The sequence below is a fragment of the Anopheles marshallii genome, chromosome 2 (assembly GCF_943734725.1).
Source record: "Anopheles marshallii chromosome 2, idAnoMarsDA_429_01, whole genome shotgun sequence".
Taxonomy (NCBI): Eukaryota; Metazoa; Arthropoda; class Insecta; order Diptera; family Culicidae; genus Anopheles; species Anopheles marshallii.
Window position 1 is genome coordinate 6544858 of NC_071326.1, and position 16687 is coordinate 6561544.

At 46.8% G+C, this 16687-nt stretch overlaps 3 protein-coding genes across 3 annotated transcripts; 1 reads left to right on the forward strand and 2 right to left on the reverse strand.

Moving 5' to 3' along the window:
• Nucleotides 1–678: 678 nt before the first annotated feature.
• On the reverse strand, nt 679–5210 carry LOC128709333 (putative fatty acyl-CoA reductase CG8306). Its single transcript, XM_053804324.1, has 10 exons — nt 5100–5210; nt 2593–2673; nt 2277–2528; nt 2058–2203; nt 1878–1987; nt 1618–1810; nt 1422–1541; nt 1222–1341; nt 891–1148; nt 679–817 (listed from the first exon to the last, which is right to left on the reverse strand). The coding sequence occupies exons 1-10, from the start codon at nt 5208–5210 to the stop codon at nt 679–681; spliced, it is 1530 nt and encodes a 509-aa protein (XP_053660299.1).
• Nucleotides 5211–8152: 2942 nt separating this feature from the next.
• LOC128708792 (protein dachsous) lies at nt 8153–10773 on the forward strand. The gene is made up of 6 exons (XM_053803773.1): nt 8153–8207; nt 8347–8636; nt 8702–8814; nt 8878–10430; nt 10497–10609; nt 10720–10773. Exons 1-6 carry the CDS (start codon nt 8153–8155, stop codon nt 10771–10773), a joined length of 2178 nt encoding a protein of 725 aa, XP_053659748.1.
• A 543-nt stretch (nt 10774–11316) lies between these two features.
• Nucleotides 11317–16332, reverse strand: LOC128710467 (probable cytochrome P450 4aa1). Its single transcript, XM_053805522.1, has 8 exons — nt 16315–16332; nt 13057–13228; nt 12797–12994; nt 12541–12720; nt 12403–12469; nt 12207–12333; nt 11991–12137; nt 11317–11904 (listed from the first exon to the last, which is right to left on the reverse strand). Exons 1-8 carry the CDS (start codon nt 16330–16332, stop codon nt 11317–11319), a joined length of 1497 nt encoding a protein of 498 aa, XP_053661497.1.
• Between the last annotated feature and the right edge of the window lie 355 nt (nt 16333–16687).

Consider the following 16687-nt stretch of genomic DNA (forward strand, 5'->3'; position numbering starts at 1 on the left):
AATTGTGAAGGCGGGTTTTTAGAGTTTTTACGCTTAATCGTTTTTTGTTTTATTACAATTATTATTTAGTCGGCATCCTAAACCACAAAACAAAACAAAAATAATACGCTTCCCTATTAGCTTACATTTTACTACAAATATCATTAGGGAAAGAAAACGAATTGATGTGCCCTTTAAACTGTAACGTAAACTTTTCTACCGAGAAGTGTGTGGGATAGAGTTCGCATCAGATGTCTAAACAGTTTACAACACAGTGCAACACATTACACCTATACCTCGTATAACAGCGCTTTGCAGATGTTATCACCTTGAAGAATGTTGCGATCCTTCGCTGTCTCATATTGCAAAGGTATATTTTCAATTGAGGTATAAAGATTCCCTTGAGAAGTTAGTTCGGTTACTTGAGTGTGGGAAAGGCCTTGAAAGCCACCCTGAATGAATATCATTGCAACGGAAGTAAAGCAAAGTCCTTCGGGAAAATGTGTCCATGAAGGCTATATAACGAGGTATAGGTGTATTCAACGGATGAGGCAAGAATTTGAGTAAGTCGAATGAATTAATGCCGTTGTTTATTCCGTTACAAGTGTAACCAAACCGACGGACTTCGATTGTACAGAGCGAAATGCAATGTAACGAAATGCACGCATGCCGATCGATGATATCTGAAACACCAACAATCTAGAGCAGATTGAAGAGCAGATAACTTCCCACGCTGTACAACCAGAAGGAGCTGCTGGACGAACCGAGCACTGCGGTGAACAACCATCCGAGCAGCGAGAAGATAAGCACCTGGAAGACGATGTCCACGATGAACAGTCTGCGAGAAGAGAAGGAATGAAGCGTGAAGAAACGACATCGTAAGGAAATAATGCTGGACGACGGTGTCATACACTTTATCCTTTCTGCGAGCGGCATCGAGTGATTTGGGTTGCTCATTGTTGAGATACCGCCGGACGCCCTGCGTCAGATGCACGAAGTACTCCGGCCATTGCAGCTGGGCGACGTTAAAGTTGAACAGCGCTTTATCCGTATCCGGCAACGATTGGGCAAGTTGTTGTGTGGCCGGATTGTGGTACTTCCACTCGGTGAAGATAAACTTTTCCAACCGATTCAGCGAATCCCAAACGTTCGTGTGAAGCCGCATCAACCTACGGAGATTGTGTGTGTGTCAGTGAAGGCAGTCGAGCGCTAATGTCAAAACGCATCAGCAATGATACATACATGGGACGACCACCTGTAACCCGCAGTATAAAGTCCAGCACTAGCGCGGGAAGAATGTGCACAAAGATGGATGCCAACTTGTACACCCACAGGCTGGACACGAACTTCAACCGTGGGTACCTGGCGAAAACAATCGAACATTGTCATTATATAGGCTGAATAGTTAAGTGTCTTCGCACTTGTAATGCGGTGCTACCTACCAGATGGCCGACTTGAGCGGGTATTTGTGGAGGTAATCGTTCATCTGGTCAACCACCGAGCGCCACTTGAAGGGATTCGATGTGCTGGTGGTGCAGTGGAACACTTTCACCTCCCGGAAACTGGAAGGAAACGGATAAAAGCCCTCGTTACTCGCATTCGCCTAACAGTTTGTCCAGCCAGCCGTGTGCCGCTCACCTGTTAGTACCCATGTACCAGCCCAGTACGAGCGTCTGGTTCACTACTGCATCGACCGGAATGTAATCGTAGACAAGGTCCACTCCGACAGGAAGCCGACGGATGACACCCTTGGACGCACCCATCAGGAAACCTTGCGGCCCATTCTTGGAGATGGTCCACCCGGGTGTGGGTTCCTTCCAGGCGCCGGTAACTGTTGAAGTTGAAGGTTCTGTAATAGCTCTCGCCAGAAGCAGTTTGCGCCATGGGCATCTACTTACTCATGCTCGGACGAATAATGGCACACGGGAACTGTGCCGCATGTTTGTTAACCTCGTGCTCCGCCAGCTGCTTCGTGAACGTGTACGCATTCGGATGGTCCTTCAGCAGTCTGAAGAAAAGAGTTAATCGCACTGTAATTGAAGTTACCATCTACATCCGCGTCCGCACACCGTGCTTACTTTGGCAGCAGCTCGTCCAGTGCCGAATCGTTCAGCGTGTCCACCAGATCGACCACCTTCTGTGCGGTTTCCGTGCAGGGATACAGCTTCTCTTCGGCTTCCGTAAGGTACGAATTAACGTACGCGCTGGATATGTGCACCATGCTCTAGAAAATAGTAACCGGTTGGTGTGCTCATTATTGACCGTTTTCCGCGTTTCCGTCCGTTCGCTCGCATTACCTTCAGATTTCTCATTCTCGTGCACAGCTCCAGCACGCGCTTGGTGCCGAGCAGATTGATGTTGACCGTTGGTCGAAGCGTTGCCTGGAAGTCGAGTGTAGCCGCCGAATGGATGACCACGTTGGTGTTTTCCACGATCATGGCCTGATCCGCTTGCGAGAGCCCCAGAAAGTTTTCACCCACATCGCCCGACACCGGGATGAGCTTCTTGAAGATGTCGGCCGATTGACTCTCCAGCAGTTGCTCGAACACCTGGGAACGGTTTGTTTGTAGGGCGTGAGACATAGGAATCCGCGAGTAAAACGGAGCGGCTTACCGAGTTTTTCGTAAGTTCCTGCAGTCGCTCCTGGATCGCTTTACCCTTCTTGGGGCGCATCAGCAGATAGATGCCGCCAACCTGCGAAAAGCAAAACAAAACAAATACAGTTGGGAGATCGAGTGTGACCATGCCTGTTTGCCACGAAACGTTCACGCTCGATGTGTTTAATTTACGCGAGAGATAAATCGATCAGTGTACATTTATGGCCGCGTTCAGCGTAAACTCTGCCAACCGTTAAAACGGACCACTATAAAGTGGCATCACGGCAATGGACATATGGACAATATTTGAAAGTAACTTTCCTTGATGGTTTGCGGTGGGATAGTTGATGGGAAAAAATCCACTGTTTAAAATTTGCCTTGAAAGCCGAGGGACAGAACGAAAGAACGGCAATGAAAACAGAAAGCATGCAACATAAAATGATTGTTATGAGGCTGCAGGGTTCACCGGTGAAATTTAGGTGTCAACATAGGGGTAATAATTTTTTTGTATTTGATTTATTTATTACAATGTTTTTTTTTACAAAAACAGCTATTAGAACATCGAGTTACAGCAAAAGTTGCTTTTCATCATTGCGAAAACGATTTGATTGGCAAGTAGGCCGTTTATAGCCATAGGGTCAATGTTGAATAACGAAGCTCCCTCAGCGAAGTTTACAGAGGTTATAGAATGGATTAGACTCTCGGCGGTCCGGTGGTGAATAGGTAGTGGCGTCGTTCTTCACACGACAAGACCGGTCCGAAATCCCTTTCGGACCAACCCCTCCATACGTAGGACTGACTGTCCGGCTACGGGTAAATACGGGTTAGTCAAAGGCATAGACCTCTTTAGGTTGTTGTGCCGATGAAATAGAAGAAGGCTAATGGATTTCAACTATAAATTTTGAAAACTCTGTCAGAATTCTATGTCTGTTAGAGATGAATCATCACCTCTTTGGGAGTATTTTAGGCTCAAAGATCTTAAAGGAGATCCTCGCATACGCTGGCGGAATAATTTTTACTTTTTTGTGGATGAACAATGGAAGAACCGAAAGGTGGACAAATTCTTCATACCGAACTCCATGATGTTCCAATAGAACTGGTCATATCTTCCGAATTACCCTGGATGATACAGGCTTCAGACCCAGTCCAGTATGTTTCAATCTTAATAAGCAATCATTGTGATATATTACCAATTTCAGAACCCTCTCAGGACCTTAATCGCGAGTGGTTCAAGGGACTCCTGCTTCAACATTAGTCAGCCAAACAGGTGATACACCTGGTAAGTAGGTAAGTAGCGTTGGTGAAGAAAATATCCGATAAAATTACTCGCCTTTAGTTGAAAGTAATCATCTATCTCTTGATGGATGCGTAATTCTTCAGACGTTTAATGTCCAATTCCTTCATGGTATAACGATCTTCAAAATCAAGAGGACATTCGAGAACACTATTTTGCGATGTTGATCGATGGAATAACGATGCGCAAAAGCTTGGACCCATCCGCACATTTAACTCTCACCAGGGGTAACCCTGCATTCGTACGCTCGTTAAGTAAAGTGAATAAATAGTGATCGAGTACACGGCAGCGCAATGCATGCAACGTGTGGGCATTGCTTACGCGCCACAAAACGGGGTAACGAAACTAGGGAGATAAAACCCACTTCACACCCGGCAATAATTCAAGGTCAAATGGAGTAATGGAAGGTGGACTATGCTGTGGAAAACTAATAAAATAACGATTGAAGCGCACAAATAGCTACATCCAACCACACCACATCGTAGGAAGAAGCGACCAAGAACAAACAGAATAGAATAAAAGCAAGCAACAACAGCAGAAAAAAGCGCCGATTCGTTACCACAAACAGACAAACAAACGCAATCAAACTCGACCCGAAGCCGCGAACTATTACGTCGGCAGACACCACCTCACACTCATTGACGCGTAAGATTCATGGCGCGTCATTACGTTCCTTTGGTACTGTTCGATACTATGTGGCAAAGGTTTGGGCTCGAAAATCACCTTCACAGTGTGTTGTGACGTAGGTTGGGAGCAAACGGAAATTAGGAACGTTGATGAAGATTAGATTCGCTTTGGTTGGCTGCGGTTTGTTGGATCGCCAAAAGGAACACCTCCCGCAGGGGCGATTGGGAAGGGGGATTAGCGTTAGGTCAATGCGTAATGCAGCGATGGTGGTGGTGGTGGTAAAGATTGCAATATGCATACGACGTAGCGCGTGGAGCAGTGTTTTGGATTTTGGAGGGCGAAATGTTAACGTAACAACTTTTTTGGGTTTTTTTTGGACGATCGTATTGAGACAGTTCGATTGGATCTTACGTGAGCATCTTGAGTGACCCAAAGCGCATGATCGCGTATGCGTGATTCCGTATTTATCTGGCCAGCACTCGGTGTCGATCTACGTCATCGCGATCACGACCAATACTGCGAGGTATTGGAACGCAATTTTGAGATTCCAAAGTAGTTTCAGACTGAGTTATGGGCATGGATCACCCGGTTTGGTAACTTACCTCTGGGGACGAACGTAGAATCTTATCGATGATAGCAACACCGAGGAATCCCGTACCACCGGTAAGGAAGACGTATTTGTTTTTGTAGAAATTTTGCACCTCACTAGCCATCTTGCGCGCCTGTACGTTACTCCTTGCCGACACACTGGAAGCTTGAATTCACACGCGGTTCTATGGAATGCAAATGAAGCTAATTTAGCTCGAGAATGGCTGTCTGTCACAAGTCACAACCCCCGGTAACAAATGTACAGCAATCAAACGAAATGAATAATTTAATGTTGCTTCTAACGCACTATGGAATAGCTTTTCTTCGCGTTTCTACCACCGTTCCTGGACGGATTGATGAGCTAAGATTGCCACGCGCAGATGCCACGGACACGAAATCGAAACACCAGTAAGCCGCGAACCGATCTCGTCGTATGCACGCAGGCGACTACACACCCGACCGATCTCCCACAGCATCGATCCTGCCTGACGCGAGCGCGCGATCGCCGCTTTGGGGAAGGGAGGCGTGTAAGCAAGTGGTCGTTTCGTAGTGTTGGAGTGCGTACCATCCCAGTCCATCGGCTCGCGGCTGGTTTTTGTGTGCTGGGAGCCGTCCACTTGCCTGCTTGACTGCAGTGTACACGCAGCCGAGACGCGAACCTGTGACGACGGCCAACCACGACCGTGCCGCGTTTATGTAATGGTGAAAGTTAGCTAACGGAACGAACGATTTCTATGACCGTTAAAGCGACGAACCCCTCGATAACAAAAACCGCCTCACTTATGCAGTTGACATTCGGGCTGGGTGAGGTTTTGGTGGCTGAAAACGGGGAACGGGGACGATGCGCAGGGACAGCAAACAGCAGGTAGACGCACCATTAAGGGGCAGATTGATCAGGGCAGGGGAAAGGGAGCACGGATGCATTGGGTCGGGAAAGCTAAACCCGGAGCCCATCGACAGAGGCACCCTGATGAAAACACGTCACACGATTGGGGTGGTGGGGTGGGGGTGGGGTTTTACATTTTCTTTACACGATCGCCAAACTTTTTCCAGCGGGTTGTTATTTTCTTTTTTGGGGGGTGAATGGAAAAAAACACATTTGGAGCTGAATTAAACATGCGCCGGGTTGGGAAATTGGCTAACGCATTTCTATTCATCCAGTCACCGCACACTACCTCTTGTGGGGGCAGCACTCGACACACGCACACAAAAACACTCCACGATCTATCGCGATCGCGCAACGTTTCACTCGGAAAGGAGATGAAAACTGAACGGGCCGGATTCGTTCGGCTAGCTGCACCACAAACTTCCGTCAACAACAGGCAAATGGCGGAGACGCATCGTGTGAAGAGGGAATGGCCCCCGAAAGGGGGGGCTGAATGGGCGGTATGTATTTTTCCTGCATTCAAAAACAAAAGATTTCAACAGCAGGTGAGCAAGCGCTGTTAGCAAAGCTATAAAAATAACGCGATTTGTGTTTAAATTGTAATACATAAAAAGTTAACGAATGTCCTAAGCAATTTTACACAAAAAATAGCCACAATATTGTAGAAAATGGGCCATTGTTTTGCTGTTTGGAAAACTGTAAATTTATACACACCTTGGTTGGACGGGTTTTTCATGTTTGGCATGAAAACGATATGTTGCTGCACTTTCGTCCAGCTATGACGTTAAGCTTCGTTAAACAGTGTTGGATTTTGACGAAAGGTTTTCCACGAGGCTCTTTTCCACCTAGCGCAACATGCAGTGGTGGAAAACGACAAATTAAACCATTAATTTACTATACTTCTATAAACCTTATTCAAATAATGCTTTTATTCGTAGAGTTTACCGCAGCTCGATGATTAAGAGGGAAATACGGAAAATAACGCTACAATAAAAAATGTCGCTCTTCGCACAACAATCCCCCCATAGCAACACCTGTCAAATGTGGCTCGCGCTAAATGGCGAAGACGCTTAAGGAGACAAACACTTTCTAAATCAACTTCATCTTGCACTGGCACAACCCACCGCCACCACACTTCCGAGGGGTGCACGCATAATTGGGGTTTCCACTTTCGATAAACAACTTAAGAACTTAAAAAAAACCGCATTAGCAATTAGTGCAGCTATGTGCTTGCGTTGTGTTCCGGGCCTGCTGGATTTAAACCAAGAACCGCTGCTGTAGAATTGTGAATGGCGATTTTCGACTAATTTCGTGCCCAAGGTAAGGCTTCACGAATGGTGCTGGTGTAGTGCTGAATGGTGTCGCATCGTCGCGCTTGCACAAGACGGGTAAAAACTGTAAATAAACGAAGCGGAAAGCGCCAGCCAGGCAACATAAGAGACGCCAGGCCTCGGCGAAGAAATTGTGCATAATGGGGAAGGGGGCGGTGTGTTTGTGTAATGTTTGTTCCATGTTGCTAAAGGGAGCCTAAACTGATGAGTTAGAGGTAAAAGTTGGAATATTTGGTATTCGAAGGTTGTGGGAACCGTGAAACGCCACACACGAAACCAAAACAGTTCCGGCAAACACAATTGGACGGTGGTGAAGGACATTAAAAAACTTACAGGCGTGTGCTAGAGCGAGATAACAATATATTAAATATGTGATTATAGGGGAATATATTGAGTAAAATTTCCAGAAAAGCGATTAGTTTTGGTTTTAAATAATGCAGATCAATCACTGTAATTACTGTAACCAACAACAATCCCCTTTAATTAACCCAAAACAACACAAAAAAAAAGTTAACCGAAGAGTGACTTCAATGCTAGAGAAACAGGGAACCCCCGTAGGATAGTGAAATGAATTAAATACTATTATGTGCAGAACTTATGAAGCAAAATAACGCAACAAAATATATGAAAAAAACATACAGAATGTATAGCACCACAAAACTTTGTACATTATTCACACATATTTAAGCTGTCATGATGGAATATCACACATTTTGTCTATTGCAATAATCGAATCCGAAAGGAGTCCAATTCGTTGTGATCCTTCTTTCTGCCGTATGTCCGTCATGCTGGGCACAGTTAAAACAAACTTCTGCTTAGTTTCAGGCAGTCCAGGCAGAATTGGTAAAACATGGTGCTAAAGTGTACACTATCAGTATTGCTTTTTAGTTTAATCTTCACCCTCGGTGAGTACAAGTGTGATTTCCCGAGCAAAAATGCTCCAGCAGGGTTGCGAAAACATGCGAAAGCAAATCTACCTTTTTGTTTGCTCCAAATGTACTAACAACGCTATTTTTCTTTCCCGTCCCAAAAAAAATGGGAAAGCTTTCGGTCAGCTGATTGACAACCGGTGCTATCTGGATGGCGGCGGATCGGCGGTTAACTTCTTCGCCAACGAGGACATCACCGTCGGTGCGGTCGTGGGCAGCTTGCGGGTGTTGGGCGACCCGGGCAAAGACATTGTGCTGACGCTGCGCGAAAAGGATTCGCCCGTGTACATAGCGCCCGGCACGAAGGATCTGATAGTGGCCAAACCGCTCGACAAGGAAGGTTTGATCGGACCGTCGGCAGTGTTTGTGAACGTGATTTGTGAGCGCAAGTTTTCCGACGATGCGGTAAGATCAGTCACAGGGAAGATTGAAGCAGCTGAAAGGCAATTGGAGTAATTATTTCTTTTCAGGGTATTATCATTCCGGTTAACATACGGGTGACGGATGTGAATGATAATGCGCCGCTGTGGATTGGTGCTCCGTACAAGCTGAACCTTTCGGAAGTGACCGTCATTGGAACGAGGTAGGAAAAATTACCATTGTAACTTCTTTTGCGCATTGCAAGCCTTACCCTCGGCCCTTCCAGAATTCTGCAAGGCATCAGAGCCCATGATCTGGATCAACCTGGACCGTACTCGACGGTGGAGTACCAAACACTCCCAGGACCGTACTCCGATTATGTGGCGTTCGTAACACCGCTCGAGGGCACGCTCGTGCTAAAGAAGTACATCGACTACGAAACGGTGCAAAACTTTACGGTGAAGATACGCGCCCAGGATCAGGGCAAACCACCGAAGTACGCCGACACGTTTGTGACGATCCGCGTGCTCGATTCGGACGATCAAAATCCAAAGTTCGAGCGGGACGTGTACTACGGCCAGCTGCTCGCCGACAAGGGTGACATAAGGATCAGCCCGGAAGCCATCCGTGCCGAAGACCAGGACCGGGGCATAAGGGCCGACATCCGGTACTCGATCGTATCGTCGAACGGTTCGGAGGACGAGCGCAACTTCGAGATACATCCCAACACGGGCAACATTCGGCAGACCCGTGCGTTGCCCCCCGCACAATCACACCACTCCCGAACGATCGTCGTCAAAGCGACCCAGGTGGACAATCCCGATCGTTACGCACTGACCACGGTTATTCTGTCGCCCGCGAAAGGTGCGGAGTCGTCACTGAGCGCCATCAGCGTCCAACCACCGGTTGGTGGGGCAGAGTTTGTACGCGGCACATTCTACGCCACCGTGCGGGAAGACACCAAACCCGGCACGAAGATATCGCAGCTGGCAACCGCCGGCGATGGTTCCCGGGAGCAATTACGCTACGGCATCGTTGGTTCACCCGCTGCGCAGGAACAGTTCCGCGTTGGACCCGGTGGGGAAATAATTCTAGCGAAACCGCTCAACTACCGCCGGACGCCTCAGTACACGTTTGCGATCGAATCGAGCACACCCGGCACTGACCGCAACACCAGCACAACCGTTGTCATCGATGTGCTGCCGGCAAACATGTGGGAACCTCGGTTCCGGAAGCCGTTCTACTCATTCGCGATCGAGAATCCGCTGCACGCCCAGCAGCTACCGATGCTGGTGGGACGGATCGAGGCGGCCGACGGTGACCGCACGGACGAACTGTCGTTTGTGCTGAAGGGCAACTACAGCAATCTGTTCCGTGTCGACCCGTACGGCAATCTTTGGCTGGTCTCGAACCGGACCGATCTCCCGGTGGCGATGCGTCTGCTTGCGACCGTAACGGACACGGGAACGCCGCCCAAATCCGCCACGGTACCGGTGGTCGTGAAGCTCAAGCCGGAAACTGCCTCCCTAACCTCGAACCTGCTCATCGTCAATATAGTGGTGGCCTGCGCGCTAGGGGTACTTCTGATCGGTGGGTTCGTACGTTGCGTGTACCGACGCCGCAAGCGAAAGGTTGCGTCGGCCGAGCAGATCGTGGGCCATGGTGGAGGTGTTATACCACCGCTCAAGCATGGTGTCGACTCCAGCCGCTTTCTACTGCAACGCTCGGAACAGCGCATGATGGAACGGCCATCAGTGCACGCGAACGGCCGGCTGACGGATTGTGCCGCTTCATCCACCCTGGGCAGTGACAACCAGGACTTTATGGATCATGAAGGAGGTGAGGTAGAAGGTTGTGGAAACTGTGTTACGATTTAACAGAATGTCTTGGATGAATTGATTACAGACCACTCGAGACGATCGCAGATTCATAACACGAGGGCGCTCGATCGTGAGGAACTCGCCGGTCAAAATCTGAACCATCTGCTACTGCAATGGCAGGAAAAGTACGACGAAAAGGTAAGGAAGAAGGGTTCTATTTGAATGGAAGAAGCCATTTTGTTATGCGAATTGCATACAGTTAGGCGTTCGGATGGTTTCAAATTCAAATCTCTAACGCTTCTTTCTAGAACAATGGCACGGAGGACATGTCTATCGATGATAAGTTGATCGTGTACTTCTGAAGTAAACCAAAGCCCACACAAAGGCAGCTAAACTGACGTGTGCTAAATGAATCGCAGACTGAATCACATGATGTAAAGGACCTTTCTTTTCTGAGCACGGTACACCGAGGGACCACGTTGCTCGAAGCGGATGCTAAACAATTACTTGCCAATATCTGTGCTGCACCGAAAATTCTCTGCACCCTTTCGTGGGTGGTCTGACATTTGCCTTATTTATTTTACTACTTCGTTCCACTCGCGGACAATAAAGCAACACGATAATCCAGCTGTAATTTTGTAAAAAAAATAGTGTAACATTACTTACCTTTTCGCAAGTATTCATCAAGAAAGAGGGAATAGTTTGTTTGTGTACATAAAATTGGAGATTGCATAATTTATTGCTTCCCTGGCCACTTATTCTAAGCTATTCTAATCCTAGACCTTTTATCGATGGATCTAGTTTCCCTTTCCCACTTTCACACATACATGCACACTGGTACACTCTCGTTCACACTCAAACATACACACACACACACACACTGACTGTCGTTCCGTATAGAGTCTCTACGAGACCACTTTCCTAGGAGTCATCTTAACCCAAAGGCCACCTCTCGCCCGTAGCGTCATGCGGAATATTGGCTCTAGCTCCTCCTTGCCCGGTGCTGGGGAGAGATGGAAATTTTGCAACACCCGCGAGATGACCGTTTTCATCTCGATGTACGCAAACTTGTAGCCGATGCAGTTCCGTGGCCCGGCACTGAACGGAAGGAACGCGTACGGATTTTGATGCGGTGCCCCATCCCCGAACCGTTCCGGATCGAACCGTTCCGGGTCGGGATAGACGTGTTCGAGCCGGTGCGTCGCGTACGGCAGGATGAGGATTTCCGTTCCCGCCGGGAGGTTGTACTTGTCCACCCGGACATCTTCACCGATTTTACGTGCCATCATCGGTACGCTTGGGTAGAGCCGAAGGCTTTCCTTGATGCAGGCCTCCAGATGGCGCAGCTCGCGAATACTTTCGGCGGTTGGTTGTTTCGAGCAGTCGGGACCGATGTGCCGTTGAATCTCTTCGTAACACTTCGCCTGATGGTCCTGGTGGCGGGCGAGCAGGAACAGTGTAAAGGCAACGGCGGCACCAACCGAATCTTGTCCCTTGGAGAACAGACATACAAAGAACGGGGTGTTATATTTATACTGACGTAAGTACACAGATATAGTTATGCTCTCTTATCACTTACTGCCAACATGAATGTGCACGCCTCATCGATGATGTCGTCCTCGGTAAAGTCAGGATTTTCGTTCGAGATTTCAATCATAAAGTCCAACAGGCAGCGTCTGTCGGACGCTGTGAGTGTCTTCAGTGTTTCCCGCCGACGACGAATCATCTGCAAGTCAGTCAGAGGCAAAATCATTTTGTGACGATCGAACAGATAGCAGCGTGTTTCCATCCTTACCTTCCTGGAGAACTCATCGAGCTGTTTCTTTTGGTTGAGCTCTGCTGTCGCCGCATCCGTTAGCTTGTAGATCGAGTTGAACAACAGCCATGGATGAGTGATGCGGTACGGTGCAACGACCTTTCCTCTGTGGAATTGGGAAGCGAAGGAGTGTAAAAGCCATTATCAGTTAGCTCCGGTAGCTCAGGTTACTCACTGTCTAAACGGTGACTGTTCCATCTCTTTCTTATCAGCAGATTTTACCGGAACTCCTAGCACTGCCTCTATTGTAGATCGTACAAAAGAGTACACATGTTAGTAGACGTAGAATGGCGTAAGCACTTGTGAAGCTTACCATTGAGTATATCCAGCACACAGTTGTTGACGTATTCGGTGACGTTTAGTATCGTTTCCTCCTTCGGCAGCTTATCGATCAGTGACGACGCACTGTCCGTGAACGTGTCGATAAACTTCTCCAGTATCGCTATGTTAAAGGATGGTTGAATCAGCTTCCGATGGGAGCTCCATTTGTGCCCTGCAAAAGCGTGATGTCGAAATATCTTTGCACATAAAAAAATCCCAGTAGAAGACGAAACCGGTACACGCCTTACCACTGCTGGTGATAAGTCCACGGCCGAGAAAATTGTGCAGCAGTTTGTAAAACATCGATTTGTTCGTGTGCTTCTTCGATGACAGGATCAGCTTCAGATCGTTCGGATCGAACACGACAAACATTGGAAAGACAAATATCCAGACGCGTGCCAGCGGGCCATAGTTTTTGTACGCCTCGGACATCTCGCGCGAGATCACTGAAAGGAGGGTGGTGTGAGTTCTCGGACAGTCTTTCGCACTGTGTTGGCGGATATCTTACGATCTTTCTTAGCAATGTCCAAACAGTTCCCTATCACGGGGTAGGCCGTTGGTCCGGGCAAACGGAACGCGAGCGCACATATCTTTAAATAGTCCGAGAAGATGTACAGCAACACACAGATCAGCAGCAGCGTGATGTAGGTGTAAAGCTCCACCGCGGAAGACTTCTCGAGCTGGAAATGAGGAGAAAGGCCAAAACAATCATGTGGGCGTGAATCATTCCCTGTCCCGGAACTTGGAAATCAAATTTAACTGACTGTTTATAGAAACAAGAAATTTGCATGTCTGAATTCTGGGTGTGCGCATCGTCCGTGTGGCAAGGCAAACAAAGCGAAGTTGTGTACAAACTGCTGCCGAACCAAGCAAAGGCTAACGGAATTCGTGTTGTTGTATGTTAATGATATCATTAGCGGACCTTTGCTTGCATTACAAATGCGCTAATCCCAATGTCACAGTGGGACATTTGTTGAAAACGTTGCAACTGGCAATAATTCACAGACAGATAGGGCTACAACCAATGATCCGACTCGACGTCACATGGATCCATTTTTTTGCATTACATTACCCCATCGTCTAATCGTCGGGTGAATCGTTTGTCGAAATGTATGATCAAATACGCGCGATGCTCAACGAGAGATTGGTGTGTGCAATTTGCCTTCGAAAATGGATTGCCCAACGCGCTCATAATGTGAAAGATCATCGATCATCGTTTCGTGAATATGACAGCACTGTTTTCACTCTTGCACGCCTGCCTAGATTCGAGTGTTCGTCGTTTGGTGCTCCGTCAGTACACTTCATCCAATGCCAGCATCAAAGTGTGCATTGATGAAAGGAACCCATTCTGCCCAACAACTTGGAGCGGCCCGAACGGACGAAGCGTAATTCAATGAGGCTCCGGAGGCCGAGGATCATTAGTGTTGCTGGTGTAGGATCACCGAAATTTGTTACCTTGAAACGGGCGGGTACTTCGGTGTTGGTCGATGAACCCTTGTTGCGCGCAGTGTCGTCACTTTGGCAAGTGCGCACATCATCTCGCGGCGGAGGAATTGGTTATGATCAAGGTTAGTGTTTGGAAAGTGTGCTACAAAGTACCTCTAACATCGCGTTCTTCTTGGTAACCCACCAAGAAAATGTACTGAGCTGAAGATATTCTTCGTACTTAATTATCTGTTACTTCCTGCACCGGCTATCGGCAATACTGTCTCAACCCCAAACACGCTTCCCCCAAAAAAGCTCAAGAACACTCTTCATTTCTGTGCCGTATTCGCGTCATTCCCGCGTCACTCCTCGCGATCCTCGAGTGGTAATTGAGGTTAAGTCCGCAAAGGTCCCTTCAAGCACCATCTCCCGTACAAGTTGTGAACCAGTAATGCACGCCGGACCGATACGAAAGGTAGAGTAACAACTTCAAAGAACATTCGACGAGGATGAGTGTTCAATATTTGCTATCATATGCAATTGTACGCTTCACTCGCAAATACGTAGAATTTGTGGGGATTGACGCTTTAAAAAAAAACCCGAATCCATCGATTTTCAAACGTGCTAACAGATCGACACGGCCGAGGAGTCAACAAGTAGCGGAAAAAGCAAATGAAAAAAAAAACGAAGCAGCAAAAAAAATCAAAGCGTTACCAATGAGAATCCAATATTTGTAGTACATTTGAGGGTAAATCGGTGGAGGATAATTGCTGTTTATTGATAGAACCAAAAGAGGCTCCTCGTGATCGACGTAAGCATACAAGTAGCAAAATCACGTTATTTATGGAATGTTTATCTATGGACGTTTTTTTTTTGGTGGGTTATACTCACACAAGTAAAGTTGTCTCTGCCAGTCCAAGAGCTTAATTGCGGATGTCAAGTTGTAATGTGTCGTGTGTATTGAGGTTGGATACATTTTGCCCCACACATATTTTACTATCTTCTGGGTTTGAAAGCTTATCCTAATGACTTCATATTTCATTTGCTCTAGTTCCAACAGTTTCTGAATCAGTATGAGCATATTCACTGTTCTAGCTGTGTTGAGGATGTAAATTAGTTGATGAACAGCAATTTACATGATGAGTTACTGAAAATATGGTTGTTTAGACCAAATACAGTTTATGGAAAGACTAGCACCTTCCCGCTCTATATTCAATCCAAACTTTTGAACCAATTTTGAAGTAAACCTCAGTAATATCTATGACCTTGGGGCCCAACAGAAGCCAAACCCCATAGTTTTTGCCACAGAACAAACCAGTTTGAAATTATTGCTTGTTCGCTTGTAACTATGCAACTAAATTCTAATTAACACTGAAGTCGTAGAGTTCCTAAAGAAATCCTCAATAATTTCCTGAGAAATCCTAAAGAAATTGGGATCTTTTCTGTAATCGATTCTTCCAACGCCACCAACTCCACGAAGTTTAGTGTGGGGAGTTGTGATCGGATAATGTATTACTTAGCTATCAGCATTGACAAACAATCGTTCGATTAGGAGAGTCTCCTTAATTAATTTAAAATGTCTTCTTCTGGTTGTATCACTTGTACGGATTCAGAACTGCGAAGAACCTCAGTAAACTGGAGAACGTGCATTAACGCCAAATACGACGTTAGCTGTTTGTTCATATAAGTTCGAAGTAATTAGCCAAAAATATAATTTAATACATCCTTGATCAAATTGTTGTTCAAGGATACTACACATTTGACAAGTGTCTAAGGAATTCTTAGAGCGTCTTTTTCGATACGCAAGTAACCATTTTAATTAGTTGGCTCACTTGACATTACACAAGATTGTAAGAAACTTTGGAAGTCGTTCCACAGTCGTCTGGTGGATTATGGCTTAAAAGACACAGCTGCAAACGTTCAGGAACTCACTGTAAAACTTCCATCGTTTATGAGGTGCAGATCATTGCAAAAGTCCCATTGAGATTGGAAGAACACCTTCACATAAATAATTTAGTTACCAATCACATCATAAACGTTCACTTCACTCTCCAACAATCTCTTACACAAAACAACGTGTTCAATTTGCACTTTGATATTCATTGATAACGGACCTTCCACAAATAGTCCATTCGAACCGATCATAATTAAACACAAATCACGTGGCAGTTATCACTAAACATGCAGGAATCGATACGACTCTCTTTGCATCCCAAATGGAGCCACACACGTAACTGGCAGTGCGCATCATTAGGAGCAATTTAGGCACCGAGTCTTGCAAACCACGAATACAAATGCTGCCCCGGACGTTCGTGATCTTGAAAGCCAAAATGGCACTTACCGCTTGAAAGAATGTCATGCTGCTGGGGCGACTGCTGGATGTTGCAAACCCGTACTGTGCGATGCACTATTTTGCGGTGCGACAACACTCAAATCACGTCTAACGTCAGATCGGTCTTCCGGGTGTTCCGGGTAGTCGACTTCCTGCTCTCCGGTCGTTGATGAACCGTGGAATATTTCCACACACGGTACGGTGAGAATTTGTACGGAAACCTGCGTACGGTGCCTGTTACGTGTCGCAATTATCACCTAGAAGCGGTTACTTCACGTACTTATATAAAGTTTCTGCCAGTGCCGCGAGCGGTTGAAGATACTTCCTTTGGAGCAGTTTGACAGCTGGACAGTGGGCCCGGTAGTGGGGATAACAGCCAACA